We start from the raw sequence: 21,508 nt of genomic DNA, 5'->3' as shown, positions 1-21,508 counted from the left end.
GAGCCTTCGGCCAATGGGGATGACGTATGCCGGACGACGTAGGCCCGAGGACTCGGGAGGAGGAGGGGCGTAGGGCTCTGCGACGCGCAGCGCGCTGGGACGGTGGCACGAGGTGTGTGGCGCTGGCCGCGTGGCCTTACAACCCTCGCTATCACTACCACCCAGTGCATGTGGGTGCTGAGGCCCTCAGGGATACAAGGGCGCCAGGGGCTGCCTGCAAAGTCTATGCTGGCGGAGGTGGCCGTGACGGGAAGTCCTGACTTTGGGCCTCCCGGATCCCCACGGTCCATTCCCAGAAACCCTCGCGCCTAGGAGTCTTTCTTCAAAGGAGTTGGGCCAGGGCGCCCAAGCGTGCGGGCCACGCCGCTCTGCAGGGCTCTGCCTGAAGCCCTGCTTTCTCCGCCAACACCGATTCCCTTGCTTCTGGACGGGGAGGTGAAGCACTCAGCCGTTGGCCCACCTGCGCATCTTTGCTCAGCCTCCTGACTCAACGCTGAACATTGAGAGGAAGCAAGGCAGGCTGGACAGAGGACAAGCACAGAGAAGGCAACAGGAGCAAAGTCTACCTAAAAGCTATTTCAGGTTGGGTCTGGGGGCAAGGCCAGGCTCTCGTGGATTGAGAAGCTTCCCCAGGGCCCTTGCAACAGCTGCCATCCTCCATCCACATCTCTCTCACTGGGATGGGAATTTTTTTTTTTTTTTTTTTTTTTTTTTTTTTTTTGAGACGGAGTCTCGCTCTGTCGCCCAGGCTGGAGTGCAGTGGCTCTATCTACAACCTCTGCCTCCCAGGTTCAAGCGATTCTCCCACCTCAATCTCCTGAGTAGCTGGGATTACAGGCGCCTGCCACCACGCCCGGCTAATTTTCATATTTTAGTAGAGACGGGGAGTCACCATGTTGGCCAGGCTGGTCTCAAACTCCTAACCTCAGGTGATCCACCCGCCTCGGCCTCCCAAAGTGCTGGGATTACAGGCGTGAGCCACCCCGCCCGGCCAAGCCTGCCTTCTCTTAATTTACCTTTTCATTCTTCTTTCCTGATAGTTTTGACGTGAACTGTTCGGACCCTCAGTGCTACCTGATAGAAAACTGCATTCCAGGAAAGGAACACAGCTGTGCAGTGAGTGGGGGGGTTTCGGAGCTAAAAAGCTGGACATAAGCCTGAAGTCAGAATACTCAGTTTGTTTTGGGAGGGGTAAAATGCTTAACTATCCTTGCTGCATTGTTAGCCTGGTAATTAACTATACAAACGTAAAGGCCAAATTCTTGGCCTACTACCAGGGTCAGTCAGGCTCGCTTTGGTCAAGTATACACCCAGCCAAGGGTGGCAATGTCCTTGGTTCTGTGAGAGACCTTCCCGCAGAGTCAGAGGCTTCTCTTCTTTATTGTGCACCCTCTGCTGGTTAGTGTGATACAGTGAGCTCAGAGAAAAGGCGCATACGACTTACTAGAGATAATTTTATACCCAGTAATGTTTCCTTAAAAGTATTAAATTGAAGATTATACCTATGGAGCTGGGATGTGGTGCTCAGGAAGAATATAAGTAGTCAGCATTGTAGCAGTTGAGTCTCAGTGGTAATGGAAATGAGGAAGGTTGAAGGATAATAATAGTTACCATTTGGGGCTTGGTAGTTATTTTGTGCCAGGCACTCACTGTGCTAAGCGACTTTACCTTCACTGACTCATTTAATCTTTAAAACAACCCTACAAGGTAAGTACTATTATTCTATTTCATGGATAGGAAAGTGAGACTCAGAGAAGTTAGGTCACCTGTGTGAGATTATACAGCCAAGCTAATAAATAGAGCCAAGACCCAAACCTAGGCTTATTTCTGAGCTCCCACATGTAACCACTATGATAATTTTCTTTCTTGAGATATCCTTGGCACAATTTCTGGGCTGATGTTTCCTCAACTCATACTATTATCTCTCACTTTCAAAATTCCCCTGCCATTTCAAAGACAAAAAACAAATTAGATGTAACCATGCCTCTGAAATGTATTATCTCACCTACAGGAGTCTGATCTGTGAAAACCTAGAAGGTTTGTTAAGACTCTTGCCAACATGTGCTCTCCTGCCAGTCCCAAAATCCTATACAGGAACCCCCGGTTCCTCAGGTTAGCTTTTCTGCAGCTTCATCACCAGCAGCAGAGTGATGTGTTCTGTGATGTCCTTCTGCAGGCAGAAGGTAAGAGAGTGGTCGGAATTCAACTGAAAACTCACCATAGAATAAGATAAAATGAGTTCAGGGCCAGAGGGTAAAGGACAAAATCAGCAAAATATTACTGCCTATGACCACTGTAAACTATTTGGTAAAGGGCTGTTTGTTTCTAGGACAATTACTACTGTTTTCAAGAGTGAAATTGTGACTTTGCTTCTTTCTCTTAAATAATGAATCTAATTGTAAAGTTTTATAAGCAGATATATTCTATATAACATGGATAATATTCCAATGGGATGGTTGTAAAGATTAAGAGTTAATGTGGGTAAGCACTTAGAATAGTGCTTTTAATATACTAACCACAATATGTGTTAGATGATACTATTATGTTTTCCTTTTTTTGAGAGTCTCACTCTCTTGCCCAGGCAGGAGTGTGGTGGCCCAATCACAGCTCCCTGCAACCTCCACCTCCTGGGTTCAAGTGATTCTCATGCCTTAGCCTTCTCAAGTAGCTGAGATTACAGGCATGCGCCACTACGCCCAGCTAATTTTTGTATTTTTAGTAGAGATGAGGTTTTGCCATGATGGCCAGGCTGGTCTCAAACTCCTGGCCTCAAGTGATCCACCCGCCTCGGCTTGCCAAAGTGCTGGGATTATAGGCGTGAGCCACCACGTCCGACCCTTTTCCCATTTTCTTTTTTTTTTGTTGTTGTTTTGTTTTTGAGACAGAGTCTCACTCTGTCTCCCAGGCCGGAGTGCAATGGCACGGTCTCGGCTCACTGCAACCTCCACCTCCTGCGTTCAAGTGATTCTGCCGCCTCAGCCTCCCGAGTAGCTGGGACTACAGGTGCGTGCCACCACACCCGGAAAATTTTTTGTATTTTTAGTAGAGATGGGGTTTCACTATGTTGGCCAGACTGGTCTCGAACTCCTGACCTCATGATTCACCTGCCTCAGCCTCCCAAAGTGCTGGGATTACAGGCGTGAGCCACGTTGCCCGGCCTGCTTAATTTCTTTAATCTTCAAATTGATGACTTTTGTTGTTTGTTGCTATAACTAAAAATGTATAGGTTATTTCCACCCCTTCACTTCACACTGGAAATGTTAATTCAGCATAAAGTAGACCCTGATATATAATGAACAAGGCCCAAGATTAGGAGTCAGAGTTACTAAGTAGATCCTGATATATAAAGGCCCAAGAAATGGGCAGGTAACTTCATCTCTCTGGGGCTCAATGTCTTCATTTATAAAAAATAATTATGATAACCAATATTGTATACCACTCTACAGTTTGTGGATTACATACAGTATAGTGTCTCATTTGATTTTTTTTTTTTTTTTTTTGAGATTCTTGCGCTGTCGCCCAGGCTGAAGTGCAATTGCGCGGTCTCAGCTCACTGCTGTCTCTGCCTTCTTCTGGGTTCAAGCGATTCTCCTCCCTCAGTCTCCTGAGTAGCTGGGATTACAGGGATATGCCACCACACCCGGCTAATTTTTGTATTTTTTAATAGAGACCGGGTTTCACCATGTTGGCCAGGCTGGTCTTGAACTCCTGACCTCAGGTGATCCACCTGCCTTGGCCTCTCAAAGTGCTGGGATTACAGGTGTGAGCCACAGCACCCGGCCATGTCTCATCTGATTCTAACAGTCTTGTAAGAGAAGCCTTAGCTATATGGTTCCAATTCTACATATGAATGAGTTGAGGACTACAGTTAAGTGATTTGCCTGCTGCTTCTCTTAGTAAGTGCAGAGTTGAGATTGACTATTTAATTCCAAATAAAGAAAAAAGTATCAGTTGCCTGTTGTATGCTAAACACTGCTACCGTGGTCATACAAAAGTTCCTCTTCTTAAGGAAATCTTATAAGGGGAAGACATTCAAAAATCCAGTGCATTCAAGTAACTGTGCAATATATTAAAAATATAATTGGGTAAGTATAGGCAGACTTAGGAGGATAAAATAGGAACATCCTTCACAGACTTGAGGAGACTGGGAGACAAGGGTTAGGGAACTTTTCTTGGAATAACCCCTTAGGTGAGATCTGAAAGACAAACAAGTGGGAGGAAGCAGGGAAAGATTTTTCCTGGCAGACAGCAGCACGTATACAGGTTCAGAGATGTGACCACGGGTTTGTTTGTTATTATTAGAGCAGACTATAAAACATGTATTGACCAGAGAGGAAAAGAGAAATTAGTAAACATGTGAGGTCTGAAGTGTCATACAAAGGAAGTAGGTATTTCAGGACACTGGGAAACATACTGAACAGTTTTATGTAGGAGGTTATAATCTAATACCTGCTTTAGAAACAACATTCAGCTTGTTGTTTAGAAACAACATTCAGCTTGTTGTTTAGAAACAACATTCAGCCATTATTGGTTACTGAGCCTAGATAGGCAGCTGTTTCATAATCCAGGAGAGAGGGGATGATGATGGCCTGAATTAAGGCATTGAGAAGATAAAAATATGAGCTATTAAAGAGAGTTTACAAAAGCTGCTGAAGTGGTTAAGGGCATAGACTCTGTAGCCAGACTTTCTGGCTCAAATTCTTTTTTTTTTTTTTCTTTTTTTTCTTTTTAGAGACAAGGTCTCACTGTTTTGCCCAGGTTAGTCTCAAACTCTTGTGCTCAAGTGATCCTCCCGCCTCAGTCTCCCAAAGTGCTAGGATTACACGTTTGAGCCACTGTGCCCGGCCTTGAATTCATATCTTGTCCCTGCTACTTTGCAGTTGTAAGCATGTTACTTAACTATGCCTCAGTTTACTCATTTATAATAACAGTAGCTACTTTACAGAGTTACAGTGAAGATTAAATAAATTAATATTGGTAAAACACTTAGAACAATGCCTGATGGCACATAATGACTCAACAAATATTAGCTTTAAAAAAACCTGATATTTAATTAGAGGCTGGGCACAGTTGCTCATGCCTATAATCTCAGCACTTTGGGAGGCCAAGGAAGGAGGATCACTTGAGGCAAGGAGTTCAAGACCAGCCTAGGCAATGTACTGAGACCTTGTCTCTAAAAAATAAAAACAGCCGGGTGCAGTTGCAATCCCAGCACTTTGGGAGGCCAAGGCAGACAGATTGTTTTAGCCCAGGAGTTTGAGACCAGCCTAGGCAATATGGTAAAACCCTGTTTCTATTAAAAAATACAAACAATTAGCTGGCTGAGGTGGTATATGCCTGTAGTCCCAGCTACTCAAGAGGCTGAGGTAAGATAATCACCAGAGCCCAGGAGGTTGAGGTTGCAGTGAGCTATGATTGTGTCACTGTGCTCCAGCCTGGTTGGCAGAGCAAGACCCTGTCTCAAGAAACAAAACAACCCTGGCCGGGCGTGGTGGCTCACGCCTGTAATCCCAGCACTTTTGGAGGCCGAGGCGGGTGGATCACCTGAGGTCAGGAGTTCAAGATCAGCCTGGCCAACATGGTGAAACCCTGTCTCTACTAAAAATACAAAAATTAGCCAGGCGCGGTGGCAGGCACCTGGGAGGCTGAGGCAGGAGAATCACTTGAACCCAGGAGGCGGAGGTTGCAGTAAGCCGAGATCGCACCATTGCACTCCAGCCTGGGCCACAGAGTGAGACTCCGCCTTAAAAAAAAAAACAAAAACAAAAACAAAAAACCCTGATACTTAATTAGATGTGATGGGTAAAGGAGGGAAAATTAAAAATACTTCTGGTTTTCAAGCTCAGGCAACTGGGTGAATATGATGCCTTACTTTGAAGTAGAAAATGAGAGAGGTTTTTTGGGGTGGGGAATAAGTTCATTTTCTGGAAAAGTTGCATTGAAGGTGCTTGTGAGGCATATATGTAGACATGCCAGCTGTGGTATGTTTACTCCCTCAGGAAAGAGATCTAAGCAGAGGTATGGATCTGGGAATCATCAGCAAGCCTTTTGTAATTAAAGCCATGGAAGAAACGAAGTGAGATTGCCTGGGAAGTACCCATTAAATGAGGTGGCTCAGAACAGACCACTGCCTGGTAGGCAGTGGGTAGAGCACAGCAGATCATCCACCTCCATAGCTCTTTCTGTTAGACCACAAGTTGCTTCTATAAAAGTTTTTGAACTCTTGTGTGAGTCAGTAAAATTAAATTCAGCAAAAATGATGATCCTTTATTTTGTGTCAGGCACTGAATATATCTCAGTGAGAAAGACAGACGTGGTCCTTGTCCTCAGAGTTACAGCCTAGTGAAGGAGATGGATAATTACAATACAGATAGCTAAGTGCCATGGTAGCTACAGAGTACCTCTGCCCAGGAACACCTAACTCAGACTTGTGGTGGGGTGGAGGAAGGCTTTTTTTTTTTTTTTTTTTGGAGACAAGGTATAACTGTGTTCCCCAGGCTAGCCTCAAAGTCCTGGACTCAAGCAATTCTCCTGCTTCAGCCTACCTAGCAGTTGGGATTTCAAGCATGTGGCACTGCACTCAGCCTCAGGAGGCTTTCTGAAGGAAGTGATGACAAAGGTAGATTTTGAGAATAAAGAAACAAGGTAGCAGGCTGGACACAGTGGCTCACGCCTGTAATCTCAGCACTCTGGGAGGCCGAGGCGGGTGGATCACCTGAGGTCAGGAGACCTGCCTGACCAACAAGGTGAAACCCCGTCTCTACTAAAAATACAAAAATTAGCTGGGCGTGGCAGCATGCGCCTGTAATCCCAGCTACTCGGGAGGCTAAGACAGGAGAATTGCTTGAACCCGGGAGGCAGAGGTTGCAGTCAGCTGAGATTGCACCACTGCACTCCAGCCTGGGCAACCAAGCGAGACTGTCTCAAAAAAAAAAAAAAAAAAAAAAATAGCTAGGCAAAAGGTAATGGCAGAAGGTTCCAGGCAGGCAGAAGAATAATTTTTTTCTTTTACTTGAAGTCCCATGGAAGGAAAATAAAAGAAGGGGCAGTACATTTGGGTAGTAATGTCTATGCTTAGCCCATGAACATGCCAGTCTACCTGATAACAAAAGTATTTGGGTTTCCCTTCAGGTGAGGCAGTTCCAGCTCACTGCTGCATCCTGTCAGCTTGCAGCCCCTTCTTCACAGAGCGCCTGCAGCGGGAGAGGCCAGCTCAGGGTCGGAAGGTGGTGCTAGAGCTGGGTGGCCTGAAGATCAGCACACTTAGGAAGCTGGTGGACTTCTTGTATACCTCAGAAATGGAAGTATCTCAAGAAGAAGCCCAGGATGTGCTATCTGCTGCCCGTCAGCTCCGTGTGTCTGAGCTGGAATCCCTTCAGCTTGAGGGTGGAAAGTTGGTGAAGGCCCCACAGGGCCGAAGGCTGAACCGAGAGTGCTTACAACCAACAAGTGCTGCACCAATCTCTGCCAGAGTGGTGACACCCAGCCACCACCCTCACACCCCACTGCCTACTACTCAAACTCCTTGTCCTCTTGGGGCAATAAGATTGAAGTCCTTGGGGAAGGAAGAGGGGCCCCAGGAGAACAACCGACAGAATGCAGACAATTTGTCTGGCACTCTTCTGCTCAAGAGGAAGGCCAGAGCCTGCCCAACTCCACAAGAAAAAAACTCTTCACCATCAAGCCATAGTCAAGAGCCTAGAGAGAACAAGAATGACACTGCCCTTGATCCTACAGTGCTCTCCCCACCCAGCTTGTACCCCTCTGTGGATAGACACCTGTTGCCCAGAAAGATCAGGCTCAGTCGCTCAAAGCCATCTCCTGATATCTGTACATCAAAGCCCTCCAGCATTTTAAGTGGATCTAGCTCGGTGCCTGCAACCCCTGGCCGGCGTCTCTGGCGGCAGAGGAGTGTAAATAAAGAAGCACCAGAGGACAAGCCAAAACCAGGCAGAGCTAGTCCTCTGCAGAGCACCCCAAACCCATCTGGTCTGGGAAAGACAGGTGGGAGCAGGAAGCGGAGCCCTGAAGTCAGGGCACCTAACTCAGACTCTGCAGAGGAGGGGCAGGTTGGGAGAGTTAAACTTAGGAAGATTGTCAATGGGACTTGCTGGGAAGTGGTACAAGAGACTCCTCTCAAAAACTCTCAAGATAGCCCCCAGATCCCAGATCCCAGAGGAGACTTCCAAGAGCCTTCAGGAACTCAGCCATTCTCCGGTAATGAGCAGGAAATGTCACCTACTAGAACAGAACTGTGTCAGGACTCCCCCATGTGCACTAAGCTACAAGACATTCTGGTCTCTGCTAGCCACTCCCCAGACCACCCAGTGGTGAAGTCAGAGTTTGAGTCCAGTCCAGAACTGGTAGAGAAGGAACCTATGTTGGCTATTGACTGCAGAGAACCCTATGCATTTGACACAGCTCTGCTGGAGCAGCCCTGTGAGGCTGAGGAGTACCGAATCACAAGTGCTGCTGCCACCAGTGAGCTGGAGGAGATCCTGGACTTCATGCTCTGTGGCTCAGACATTGAACCACCTATAGGGTCTCTGGAGAGTCCAGGGGCTGAGGGCTGCAGAACGCCTACCTACCATCTGACAGAAACAGGAAAGAACTGGATTGAAGGGGAAGAATGGTGTCTACCAGACATGGAACTCTGGCCCAGGGAGCTCACAGAATTGGAAAAGGAACCCGCTGGTGAGAACAGAGAGCCAACTGAGCTCCTTAGCCCCCTTGTCATGCCCTCTGAGGTGAGTGAAGTGCTTTCAGTAGGAGGCCGTTGGACACCAGACCTTGAAATTACCAGCTCCCAGCCACTGGATGGTCAGGAAGACAAACTTCTCCATGTCAGCTCCCTTGATACTCCCCAGAGGTCTTATGGGGACCTCTCACCTCCCTGCTCAAACTGGGTGGAGACTGGGCTGGAAGTCTCCTTGACTACAGATGAGTTATTATACCCTTCTCCCAAGGCAGGCAAGGAGGTATCTGGTCACTCTGAACTACTAGGCTCACTTCCTGCCAGCTCTGAAGAGGAAGAGATTGATGTGGTGGACTGGACAGCAGAGGGGAGGCTGGTACCCACTACTGTTCCCTCCGTGTGGCCTGACCCTTCCTCAGAGTCAGAAACAGAGGTAGATATACTAACATAGTGGAGGGGGGAGGGCAGGTTAGGGGTCTTGGGAGGGTGGGAAGTGTTAGCTAGCAAAAGGCTTACTGGCAGAGAAGCTGGCACGTGCCCTCGGCACAAGAGGCAGGTGTACCCTGGCTCTTTGTAGGTCCCTTCCTCCCTTCCCTAAGCCTCAGAAGCCAGGCAGAAGCCAAGGGTACCACAGATAGAAAATTATAAACTTGTACCATCTTATCTGTAATCTATTTTCTGGTTAGTGACAACTGAAACAAACTGTGTGCTCCCCAATTCTGGTGGGTCATAGGTAACAGCCAAGGCCAGATCTCTCAGGTCATAAGGCATCCAGTCACTGGTAATTTAGGAAAAGCTGAGAAAGAACACCCTCCTCTGTGGTGGGGTATTGTTTAAGAAAATGTTCCAGAGGAAGGTGTGAAGCAGTGTTGGGTGGAATACTAAGTGGGTGGGAGTGATGGATGCTGTCCAGCACCCAGCATGGGGCTTATTCACTGCCGTATTAGGAAGTCTAGCTAAAACCTCTGCAGGGGCCAAGAAGATGTACTTCCATCATTACTTCCAAAAAGTAAGTTGAAAAAGTACAGTTGCTTTTTTAAAAAATAAATTATTTACTTTGCTCCCATAATTTTTACAAGTATTTCTCATGTTTTACCAGAGATCCTAAAAGTTGCAGGTCAGGCCATGTGCGGTGGCTCATCATGCCTGTAACCCCAGCACTTTGGGAGGTCAAGGCAGGCATATCACTTGAGGTCAGGAGTTTGAGACCAGCCTGGCCAACATGGTGAAACGCCGCCTTTACTAAAAATAAAAATAAAAAAATTAGCCAGGCGTGGTGGTGTGCACCTGTGATCCCAGCTACTCAGGAGACTGAGGCAGGAGTATCGCTTGAATCTGGGAGACAATGGTTGCAGTGAGCCGAGATAGCACCACTATACTCCAGCGTGGGTGACAAAGTGAGACTGGCTCTTAAAAAAAATTTTTTTTTTAAAGTTCCAGGTCACATGGCTATCTTGGGCTATGAAAAACACAAGGACTACCAACTCCACAAGGCTGGCTTTGTCCATCCCTTAAGATTAAGTTTTACTCTATTACTCAAATACTTTATTTCAACTTTTATTAAACCAAATCCAGTAACTTTTACAATGCCTTACTAGAGGGTTGCCTCATAACTGAACCTTCATTTCTGGCAGGGAAGAAACCATGGCTTCAGGATCATGACTGAAGTTTGGCCATGTTCCATCATTAATGTTCCAACATCACCAGGGACACAAAGCTGCAAAAATGAGAAGGGAAATAAGGTTAGAGAAAGGATCCAGGCAATCATAAGGACTGAGGAAGACATGTTCCCCAACCCTTGAACTCACAAACCCTGAAGCTCCATCCTTCCTCCAAATCTCACTCAACATAATAAGTGCAGAACAACATGCCAAAGCACTGTATGAAGCACTAGGGACAAAGACAAGGTCAAAATCCTTGTAACCAAATTTAATGGTATTGTAGTGCAGTGTTAACACGGGACAGTAACAGAACACCCAAGAACCAAACAGAAGAGTGTAGGGATAAGCATAAATGAAGTAACATGAAATAAACTTCCAAATGGAAAACTTGTCCATACCCCCAGGGCAACAGTCAACTACAGTCTCCCAAAGGACATAAATTCCACTTAGGGCACACTAGACAGAAAACAATATTGTGTCTTTTTTTTGTTTTCAAATAGGGTCTCCCTGTGTTGGCCATCCACTCCTGCCTCGACCTCCCAGAGTGCTGGGATTGCAGGCGTGAGCTACCCACGCCAGGTGGGTACTTGTAGCCACACCAAGATCAATGCCTTCTCTTCCTCAACAGCGGTCGCGCCCCCCACTTCCCATTTCAAACCTCAGCATGAGGGCTTCTACCCAAATCTCCCTACGACAGGTACTTCTTCAACTCTTCCACCACCTCTTGAGGCTCAGGGAATTTGAGTTTGCGTGGGGGCCCCTTCTTAATCCCAGTCCAGAGCTCCGCACCTGAAAGGCCAGAATGAAGCGAAGTTACAATACTTCGGAACCCACGAGCACGTCTCTGAAGTCATGAGACTGCCGTGGTTTCTACGAATAGCGCTTCCTGTCTTCGGAACCCACGTCCCTTTCCCCCACGTCCCTCTCCCCCACATCCACGTCCCCACTCACTGCTGCCGTCCGGGCGCAGCAGCGTCACCTCGAAGCTGCCCCTCCGGGGCTTCGTCGGGTTCACCTTTACTGGAAGCTCTGGGGCCTCCAGGCGCAGCGCCTGGCTCAGGGCCGCGGCGTTGCGCCCATAGACGCGTCAGCTAGTGCTAGGGAGAGACGGAGAGATTAGAAACCGGGGCCCCTGGCCCCGCGGCGCCACTGTTCCCTCTCTCCCGTTACTCTCCAGGCCCCTCACCAATGCTCGATAACAACGGTCGCCTCCTCCATTCCTTCCCCGCCGTTCGCCAGCTTCTCTCGCTTCTCGGCTACGGCGACCACCGCGGCCTCAGCCTTACGCTTCCTCCCGCGAGGAGCCATGGCGCCTGGAGCCCGGCCGAGAATGCAGCGGGACTGGTGGGTGGGGGGCGGAGACGCGACCACTGAGCGGAAACTGGGCAGCGAGGAGCGCAGCCCGGAAGCTCCGCTCGTACAGCGGAAACCTCTCTCCAAGGAAGGGAAAGCTTGGCCGCAGCACCCACGTGGCCTGGAGGCGGACCTTGGGGCACAACCACTTTGCAAGCAGGGAGCGGGGAGGTGCGGGAAGCGCCTGACGGAACCATCCATCCCTTCGGGTGGAGGGGACAGGGGACGCTGGGATGGTGAACACAGCAGGAAGGGGCGGAGACTAGGTCCGACTGCTAGCCTCGCTTTGCGCAGTCTTTTCTGTACCTTTGCGTGGCGCTAAATGTTGTGTGCCACCATCCGCCGCCAAACTCTCCTCCCTGGCAACCGCAGGCCAATCCCAAAGTAAACACACCACCTAACAACATGTGGCTGCTATTCTAGACTTATGGAAACTAGACTTCTCCAACTCTTGCCAGTCCTGGGGATCAATGCCCGGCATTTGGTGAAACCAAATAGGATGGCCTTTGCCCTTAAGATGGGCAATTCCTCTGCAGTTGCCAGGCTTTTCTAATACAGAAACACACAAACGCGCAATCAAAAGGAAATCCCAATCTTTTTATTACGGAAAGCCATCAACTGGGTGTGGGGAGTAGGTCAAAGGGTTAGTGAAAGTCCAGGGGATTTCTCCTCCAAGTCCTACCACACAAAGGAAAGTCTCAAGCCTCTATTCACCCCTTCTCAATCCCCACAAAATAGGGGGTTGTTCACTATCATCTTCAATGATAAAATCTTTGTGGTTAAAGGTTTCTCCTTAGGACTGGCGACAAAGTTAGGCTTATACTTTTAATGAAGACCATAAACGAAGCCAGAAGGGCTTAAGGAAGCAAGAGTCCTTGGGGGAAAATTCTTGGCGTTCTATACCCCAGCATCTTACCTTAGGGTTAAATCTAGGTCTAACCAAGCTGTGCAGGTCAACTAAGAAGGAATGATGAAACCACAGAGTTTCATGGAGAAACCATGGAGATGTCTGAATAGCTGATAAGCAGTTAACACACTGACCCAAGCTTCGAGGGAAACCATTTCCCCCTCCATCCTATGAGATCTCTTTCTTGCTCCAGCGAAACAGTTGGCCACAGCATGGCAGGCCTTCCTGTAGGGTGCCTGACAATTCCCTAGATGCCTCTTTAAAATCAGAAGCTGCACGCTGCCCCACCCAGTCACAGCCAAAGGGAAAACATAAATAAAAGGCTGTAGCCTCAGGCTTGTGGTTATGGAAAGCGCCTGGAATTGACAGGAGAGGAAGCACTGCCAAAGTGAGGATCTTATTTATCCTTCTTGTTTTCCCCATCTGACACTGTGGTGGGGGTTGAAGCCACAGGCTGCTCCTCAGGGATATTGTCTCCAGCCTTTGATAGCTTCTTGGCCCGCCGGTATAGCTCATTTAAGTTAAATTCTCGGATCACATTCTCCTGTATAAAAGAGATGCACACGTCAGGACCTGGGTTGGAAGGGAGAGTAAAGAGCCTGGGAAGTAAAAGGTATTTTACACAAAGTCTGGGAAAGGAAGGAGTAAGCAAAGGACAAAAATCTTCCCTAACCTTCCTCTTTTTTAGGTACCCAGAAAAGTCAACTAATAGTTAAATACCCGTTATGTGCCAATCACCGTGCCAAGAATTATACCTAAATTATTTAATGTAATCTGCAAAACAACCCTGTAAGCCAGGGGTTATTACCTCCAATTAACTGACAGGGAACCTAACACCTACAGACAATATGTGCAGCGGCCTTTGAGACAGAATCTTTTTTTTTTTTTTCTGATGGAGTCTCTTGTTGCCCAGGCTGGAGCGCAGTGGTGCAATCTCAGCTCACTGCAACCTCCACCTCCCGGGTTCAAGCGATTCTCCTGCCTCAGCCTCCCAAATAGCTGGCGTTATAGGCATGCGCCACCACACTCGGCTATTTTTGTATTTTTAGTAGACACGGGGTTTCTCCATGTTGGTCAGGCTGGTCTCAAACTCCTGACGTCAGGTGATCTGCCAGCCTCGGCCTCCCAAAGTGCTGGGATTACAGGCGTGAGCCACCGTGCCTGGCCTGAGACCAAATCTTAACTAATGATTGTTACCCAGTACTAGCAGGTCTGGCACATAATATATATTTGCTAAATGAATTAATACATGAGGTCTAGTAACTAGTCCACACCCTCAAAGCTAATGGACAAGTGGCAGAGCTGTGAATCAAACCCGGGTAGGGCTTGAAAGCCCACCTACTGTTCTACACCCTTCATGCACCTGCCCTTCCTTTCAGGTACCTCACAGAAGGTCCATGAGACAGCCCGTCCTTTCTTGTCAATCTGTGGCCGCCGCATTACCTCCTTGCCACCTTGGAACAGGATCAGGGTAGGGAGTTGCTTGGTGAGGGGTGATGTGCTCACTTTGTACCTGCAGGGCCCAGAAAGTTCTCTAAATGTCCCTGTATGTATCACTCAAAGTGATTCCCTGCTCAGACCCTCTGCCCAGGTCTTTACATACCGTGTACTAACATCAGTATAGCGTCCAACATCCACCTTCCCAAAATTTAGCCCTGTACAGTTGTATCTGAAAAGAATATATTATTTAATATACTCAAAAAAAAATGGATCAAGGAAAGTGGAAGTATAGATATTTAAGAGGGGAGAGGGCGATGCCTTTGGTTACCATGTGTGAAAATCAAGGCCAAAAGAAAAAGAAAAGCCAAAAACAGTGAGAGGGAAGGCACAGCATCTCCATTTCCACCATCCCTCCCTTTGCACTACTCACTTAAGGGAGAGGTCAGCATAGATAGGGGCAAATGATTGGCAGTCATTAGACCAATTGGCAAAGAACTCCACAATCCAAGTGACCCTCTTGTCCCGTTCTAGTTCCTCCTGCCAAATACAGGGAAGAAAAGTCAGCTGGATCCACATAGCCTCCTGGGAAGGTTCAGACTTTAGCATCTAATTCCTCATCCTGGCGTTCCCTCTCCCCCGGCTCTCATAATGAACCACAGTGCCCGTGACATCCATTTTGAAGCACTGTTGTTCCTCCTAGTGAATGGAGAGCACAACTACAAAATCACCCACAAGGGACCCAAGAAACAGAAAGGGGAAAGAGCACTCACATCAATGGTTTTATCATTGAAGTACTTGATATACTCAGGGCCCATATATAGGGGGGGTTTGCACGTCATCAGGAACACTAAACACAGAAAGAAGATGTCGAAGGAAACATAAAAAGCCTTACACAGGGAATTTACTTCCAAACCAACCCAAGGATTTCAGCCCCCAAATAATACACACTTGTGGATATATGTAGACCACCAACACATTCCCTACCTCTACAATAACAGTCTCTGTAAACTGTTATCATCTGAGCTACATATATAATTCATTAGGTATGAGATATGGAAGAAGGGTATGGAGAAACATGTTTGGGATTGCAACTGTTGGGACTGTGGTTTCCACAATCAAGTCTATCAACACAGTCTTACAAAAAAAAAAAAAAAGAAAGAAAGGCAGTCTCCTCACCTATGCAGAGTGTGATGTAAAGTAGGCCCATGCGAATATCCAAGCGGAAGAAGAGAATTGCGTTGGCCACTTTACTAAACATGAAAATGTTGCCTATATGTTGCTCCACAGTGACTGAAACACAGAGATGTCACAGGTCAGGCTGGACTGTGGACTCCTATAATAAGCACTTTGAAATAGGAGACAGGGAGGGGATAGAAGTCCAAGTTCAAACTCAGCCTTGGAATTAAACATAGGACAAATTTACCAAATGATTGCCACTCTCTTAACATGAAGCAAAGCACCTCCAAAGGGCATTAGATCTAACCTTGAGTCTGAGAAGTGAACTAAACTTACTGGATCTGCGGTTCTTCATCATCACAATGGCACTGAGAAACATCAGGATCTCCACTTCTCTCTGGAACAGAATCGAAGTATTATAACAGGAATGCAGTTGACTAGAGCTAATTTAGGTGGGAAAGGGAACTAAATATGTAATAAAAACCAATAGCGATCCAAACTGGGAATGGGAACAATAAAGAACGGCAGTTAGGTAAGGTGTACGGGGATAAACATCAGTCAGAAGACCTGGATTCAGGTTCTACTCCTGCCACAAACTTGCTGGTGCTTTTCTTTTTGAGACGGAGTTTCACTCTTGTTGCCCAGGCTAGAGTGCAATGGCACGATCTTGGCTCACTGCAACCTCCGCCTCCCGGGTTCAAGTGTTTCTCCTGTCTCAGCCTCCTGAGTAGCTGGGATTACAGACACGCGCCACCACACCCGGCTAATTTTTTGTATTTTTAGTAGAGACAGGGTTTCACCATGTTGGCCAGGCTGGTCTCAAACTCCTGACCTCAGGTGATCCACCCACCTCGGCCTCCCAAAGTGCTGAGATTACAGGCGTGAGCCACCGCGCCAGGCCTGCGGTGCTTTTCAACAAAGCACTTAATCCCTTAGCTTTGGTTTCCTCAACTGAACAGTATCTATTTCAAAATGCTACTGGGGGATTAAATGAGATAACAGATTAAAAGAGTTGTATAAAGCATGATATGGTATAAAATCGTAAGATTATTAAAATCAACTCAATGTGATGCTGGTAGAATAAAACTTTTCCAGGTAAGTTTTCTTGATAATAGCCCATTAATATAATATCTAGCTATTCCGTATGTTTAATTTTTTTTTTTTTTTGAGACAGTCTTGCTCCATCGCCCAGGCTAGAGTGCAATGGTGTGGGCTCAGCTCACTGAAACCTCTGCCACCTGGGCTTGTGTTTCTCCTGACTCAACCTCCCAAGTAGCTGGGACTACAGGCACACACTACCTGGCTAATTTTTGTATTTTTTGTAGAGACCGGGTCTCCCCATGTTGCCCAGGCTGGTATGGAACTCCTGAGCTCAGATGATCCGCCCGCCTCGGCCTCCTAAAGTGCTGGGATTACAGGTGTGAGCCACCGAGCCCGGCCCCCATTACTTAATCATTCCTCCCCACCCAATATGCATCGTGATAATCCATGTACTTTTGATATAATTTGAGAGCTGAAAGGGGCTTTCAGAGCTCTCAAAAGCCCTTTTCAATTCTCGTCTTACAGTTTTCTCACCTTCTAGAACAACCTTCTTGTCCAACCTGTGGCTCACATGCAGCCCAGGATGGCTTTGAATGGGGTCCAACACAAATTCATAGACTTTCTTAAAACATTATGAGATATTTTTGACTTTTTTTTTTTTTAGCTCATCAGCTATCATTAGGTGTTACTGTATTTTATGTGTGCCCCAAGACAATTCTTCCAATGTGGCCCAGGGAAGCCAAAAGATTAGATAACCCTATTGTAGAATGTAACCACCAAGTGAGCAAGTGAGACAGACAATAAACATGACAAAGACACTGAGAAGTAATGGAAGCCGTGAAGTGACTGAACAGACTCCCTCTTGGCTAAGGGGACCCCAGAGAAACCTTGAAAACTGAGTTCTCGGCCATGACAGGGTGTGAGGTCAGACACACCTCTTTATACCCCCTCCTTCACTTACCAACATTAGGCTTTCTTAAACAGAAAGTTAAACAGAAACCAGCCCTCTGAAAAGACTTGCTCCACCTGACATCAACCAACTGCCTGACACTGCCCCTCCCTTTTGCAGTTAGGACAAAACAACTAACCAGCATTGCTTCCTGATAAGAAACCAGTGACCATGCAGTGGATCTGGCCAGGCTAAGGAGAATGCATAGATAGTTTCTGTGTCCTCTGCTTCACCTTTTGACTTGAGAGGGCTGAAAACTCCACCTCAGATCATGGTTAACATTACCACTTTTGAACATGGGTCTTATGGACAGATATGAAGCTCAACTGAGCATGCACGTGTTTCTCCTTTCATAAATATTCATGACTCTGCCGATAGCTTATTAAATATGTATATTTGGCCACCCTGCTTAGCATAAACTCCTGTTTGCTTTACCCCTCACTCCAAGTGTCTGTTTTTAGCTTCTGAGCGGAGGCTATGCTTCCCTGCCTGACAGGATAGCCAGCAGGTTGCAACTTTTTATGAGAAATAAAGCTCTCCTGGCCGGGTGCTGTGGCTCAAGCCTGTAATCCCAGCACTTTGGGAGGCTAAAGTGGGTGGATCACCTGAGATTAGAAGTTCAAGACCAGCCTGGTCAACATGGCAAAACCCCGTCTCTACTAAAAATACAAAAAAATTAGCCAGGCACGGTGGGATACGCCTGTAATCAAAGCTACTCAGGAGGCTGAGGCAGAAGAATCGCTTGAACCCGGGAGGCGGAGGTTGCAGTGAGCCGAGATCGTGCCACTGCACTCCAGCCTGGGCAACAGAGTGAAACTCCGTCTCAAAAAAAAGAAAAAATCTTTCCTAATTTCTGCCTCAGGTATAATATTTACTAAAGTCTGTCATGCTCCCTGGTGGCATGAGCCACTCTGCCCTGCCAGGAAAGATTTTCATGAATGAAACTAGGTGGGTTAGAATTGGGAATGAAAGTTGTGGAAAGATTAATTTTATTTATTTTTATTTTTTATTTTTTTTGAGACGGAGGAGTCTTGCTCTGTCGCCCAGGCTGGAGTGCAATGCCACAACCTCAGCTCAGTGCAACCTTTGCCTCCTGGATTCAAGCAATTCTCCTGCCTCAGCCTCCGGAGTAGCTGGGATTACAGGCACCTGCCCCCACGCCCGGTGAACTTTTGTATTTTTAGTAGAGATGGGGTTTCACCATGTTGGCCAGGCTGGTCTTGAACTCCTGGCCTCAAGTGATCCACCTGCTTCGGCCTCCCAAAGTGCTGAGATTATAGGCGTGAGCCACTGTGCCTGGCTGAAAGATGAACTTTAAAAGAGAGTTGTAGTTAACCAGGGGACCAAAGGTAGGACCAAAAGAAATTCTCTAAGGACAGAAAATGGTCTATGGAGGGACTAGCTATTGCTACTGCAAACTTCATTTCTTTTCTTCCCAGGCATACTGCAGCTAGACTCTCTCCCTATCTCTTTGCATCCAGGTAGAACTGTGTGACTAGTACTTGAGAATGGAATGTGAATGAAAGTGATCTACCACTTCTGGGTTCAGGCAGTTAAGAAAGGGTGTGCCTTTGCATTCCTTTTTTTTTTTTTTTTTTTTTTGAGACAGGGTCTCACTGTCACCCAGGCTGGAGTACAGTGGCGCGGTCTCCTCCGCCTCCCAGGTTCACGCCATTCTCCTGCCTCAGCTTCCCGAGTAGCTGGGACTACAGGCACCCGCCACCACGCCCGGCTAATTTTTTGTATTTTTTACTAGAGACCGGGTTTCTATTATTTTAGCCAGGATGGTCTCGATCTACTGACCTTGTGATCCGCCCGCTTCAGCCTCCCAAAGTGCTGGGATTACAGGTGTGAGCCACCGCACCCGGCCCGCATTCCAGCTTTTTTTCATTTGCTGGCTGGATGATGCTGGGATGACCCAAGGCCACAGGTTGAAGATAGAATGAGCCTTGGGTTCTAGGATGACTCTATAATGCAGAGCCCTTGGTTGTTCTATTTAATTGTTTTAAAACTTTTTATTATGGATAATTTGAAGCATACAGAAGAGAGGATAATTGAATGAACCCCTATTACCCAGCTTCAACAGTAACCAACATTTTGCCACTGTGATTTCCAATTCATATATGCTACCCATTTTTTTTTTCTTAGAGAAACTTTAAGCAAATTCCAGCTATATCGTTTCATCTGTAAATTCCTCACTATAGGCTGGGTGCGGTGACTCACGCCTGTAATCCCAGCACTTTGGGAGGCCAAGGCGGGTGGATCACCGGAGGTCAGGAATTCAAGACCAGCCTGGCCTACATGGTGAAACCCGTCTCTACTAAAAATACACAAAAAGCCAGCCGGGCGTGATGGCGGGCGCCTGTAGTTCCAGCTACTAGGAGGCTAAGGCAGGAGAATCGCTTGAACCCGAGAGGCAGAGGTTGTAGTGAGCCGAGAAAGCACTATTGCACTCCAGCCTGGGCGACAAGAGTGAAACTCCGTCTCAAAAAAAAAAAAAAAAAAAAAAATTCCTCACTGTGTCTTACACATGAGGACTTAAAAAAAAAAACACAACCACAGTTATCACTGACACACTGTTATGCTGTGAAATATATAGTCATGTGCCGTATCATGACATTTTGGTCAGCAATAGACCACATATACAACAGTGGTCCCGTAAGATTATAATACCATATTTTTATTGTACCTTTTCTGTGTTTAGATATATTTAGATACATAAATACTTACCATTGTGTTAAACTGCTTATTAGTACAGTAACATGTTGTGTAGGTTTGTGCCTGGGAGCAACAGGCTGTGCCATAAAGCCTAGGTGTGTAGTAGGCCATCTAAGTTTGTGTAAGTACACTCTATGATGCTCCCACAAGGACCATATGGCCTAAGGACACCGCATGATTAGCAGGTTAGGACTTTCAGCTCCCCCCCGCCCCAACCAGGCTGAAAGTTCAGCTGATCACCAATGGCCAATGATTTAATTAGTCACACCTATGTAATGAAGTTCCATAAAAACCCAAAAGGATATGTTCCAGGAACCTTCCTGTGTTTAGCTATCTAGAAGCTCTGAGAACCTAGTCCCAATCAGCAAGGTAAATAGGTGAACCATGAATTTTCCAGAAAAACAAAAATTGGCTATTAACCCTAAACATTTTTTTAAAATTCTATCAGAGTAAGAATATAAAACTTCCAGCATTTTGCATATTAGATAAGAGTATACAGATAAATGAACTTTATAAAAGGTCTCCTATACTTATTAAAAATCTTTATTACTATCCATTTATATTTTGGGGTCCCATTTTCATTGAAGTGGCATCAAATATCAAATGAAAAATCCTTTGAAATAGCAAGGCTACATTTGAGCTAATTAATTATACAGTTTGGGAAAAAGAGGAAGCAGGAAAAGGAAGGAGGAAAAAAATAAGGGAGTGGGTTCTGGTAAAGGTAATGACTCATTTTGGGGGCTGGAAAAAGTACAAAAATTCTGGATGATGCGCCTTCATCTGAGCACAGATGTTGCTTATAGGGACAAAGGTAGCCTCCCCTCCACCTTCTAAAGGTTTGCTGAAAATGAGCTGACAAAAGGCAGATTGACACAAGAAAAGGAAAAATTTATCAACGCACATGGAAACACTAGTAAAAAGAAAAAGACACATGAATAAAGAGACAAAAAGCACTTTTGGTCTCCTTTTCCTTTCCAAATTTAAGATTAATGGGAAAAGAACATTTGTATGATTAGTCTTAGGTGTAGCAACTTTGATATGTTTTTGGTATGAATATTCACATTGTCTGATTCTTTTTCTCCCCAAAATAGTCTTTTTCTCTTGTTATATCTTCCTGTGTTATTTTGTCATAGAGTAGGGTACCATAAAGTACAACATCAGAATAAAGCCCCTGTAAGCCTATTGGTCAAGCTGGCCCTCCAGAGTGGTGGGTGAGTTTTAAAATTCTTATCAGAATGGCATACAAATTGTGCTGTGGGTCTCCAAAATAAAAACCAGATGAGGTTTCCTTCTCATCTTATGTCCTTGGAAGCTTGACTTGTGACCAACTGGGAGCTTCTTGGTCTCCACCACTTGGAGGCCTTATTTTTGGGTGAAGTCCAGTGGCCAGTGTTGACGAAAAGAGTCAAACTCTGTAAAATATTTTAAGAGATTTATTCTGAGGCAAATATGAGTGACCATGGCCTGTGACACAGCCCTCTGGAGGTCCTGAGAATATGTGCCCAAGGTGCTCTACAGCTTGGTTTTATATATTTTAGGGAAGCATAAGACATCAAATACATTGATTT

At 46.3% G+C, this 21,508-nt stretch overlaps 3 protein-coding genes across 8 annotated transcripts in view; 1 reads left to right on the top strand and 2 right to left on the bottom strand.

Annotated features, from left to right (window-relative positions):
• The first annotated feature begins 21 nt into the window (after positions 1-21).
• On the top strand, positions 22-9,764 carry BTBD18 (BTB domain containing 18). 3 transcript variants are annotated; one of them, XM_055356155.2, is made up of 4 exons: positions 41-582; positions 1,041-1,116; positions 2,012-2,183; positions 7,132-9,764. In XM_055356155.2, exons 3-4 carry the CDS (start codon positions 2,060-2,062, stop codon positions 9,144-9,146), a joined length of 2,139 nt encoding a protein of 712 aa, XP_055212130.2. In that variant the 5' UTR covers positions 41-582; positions 1,041-1,116; positions 2,012-2,059; the 3' UTR covers positions 9,147-9,764. The 3 variants fall into 3 exon arrangements, with proteins under 3 accessions (XP_055212131.2, XP_055212130.2, XP_063567298.1); XM_055356156.2 differs by lacking the exon at positions 1,041-1,116 and having other exon boundaries at positions 22-582; XM_063711228.1 differs by lacking the exon at positions 41-582 and having other exon boundaries at positions 737-1,116.
• Positions 9,765-10,236: 472 nt separating this feature from the next.
• On the bottom strand, positions 10,237-11,915 carry SELENOH (selenoprotein H). Its single transcript, XM_019036315.4, has 4 exons — positions 11,543-11,915; positions 11,308-11,453; positions 11,015-11,145; positions 10,237-10,412 (listed from the first exon to the last, which is right to left on the bottom strand). The coding sequence occupies exons 1-3, from the start codon at positions 11,908-11,910 to the stop codon at positions 11,045-11,047; spliced, it is 615 nt and encodes a 204-aa protein (XP_018891860.3). The 5' UTR covers positions 11,911-11,915; the 3' UTR covers positions 10,237-10,412; positions 11,015-11,044.
• Positions 11,916-12,285: 370 nt separating this feature from the next.
• TMX2 (thioredoxin related transmembrane protein 2) overlaps positions 12,286-21,508 on the bottom strand; it is a 26,697-nt gene continuing 17,474 nt past the window's right edge. The window contains exons 2-8 of one of the 4 annotated variants that reach the window (XM_004051201.5): positions 15,569-15,629; positions 15,233-15,346; positions 14,827-14,903; positions 14,487-14,593; positions 14,220-14,285; positions 14,000-14,129; positions 12,286-13,160 (exon numbers count right to left, since the gene is read on the bottom strand). In XM_004051201.5, coding sequence (XP_004051249.3) covers positions 13,014-13,160; positions 14,000-14,129; positions 14,220-14,285; positions 14,487-14,593; positions 14,827-14,903; positions 15,233-15,346; positions 15,569-15,629 — 702 coding nt within the window. In that variant the 3' untranslated portion in view covers positions 12,286-13,013. Of the gene's footprint in view, positions 13,161-13,999; positions 14,130-14,219; positions 14,286-14,486; positions 14,594-14,826; positions 14,904-15,232; positions 15,402-15,568; positions 15,630-21,508 lie in introns of those variants that run through there. The other 3 variants (XM_055356160.2, XM_055356159.2, XM_031016026.3) reach the window with 3 other exon arrangements.

This window comes from Gorilla gorilla, chromosome 9, assembly GCF_029281585.2.
Source record: "Gorilla gorilla gorilla isolate KB3781 chromosome 9, NHGRI_mGorGor1-v2.1_pri, whole genome shotgun sequence".
Lineage (NCBI taxonomy): Eukaryota > Metazoa > Chordata > Mammalia > Primates > Hominidae > Gorilla > Gorilla gorilla.
This window is presented reverse-complemented; position numbering and strand designations above follow the sequence as displayed.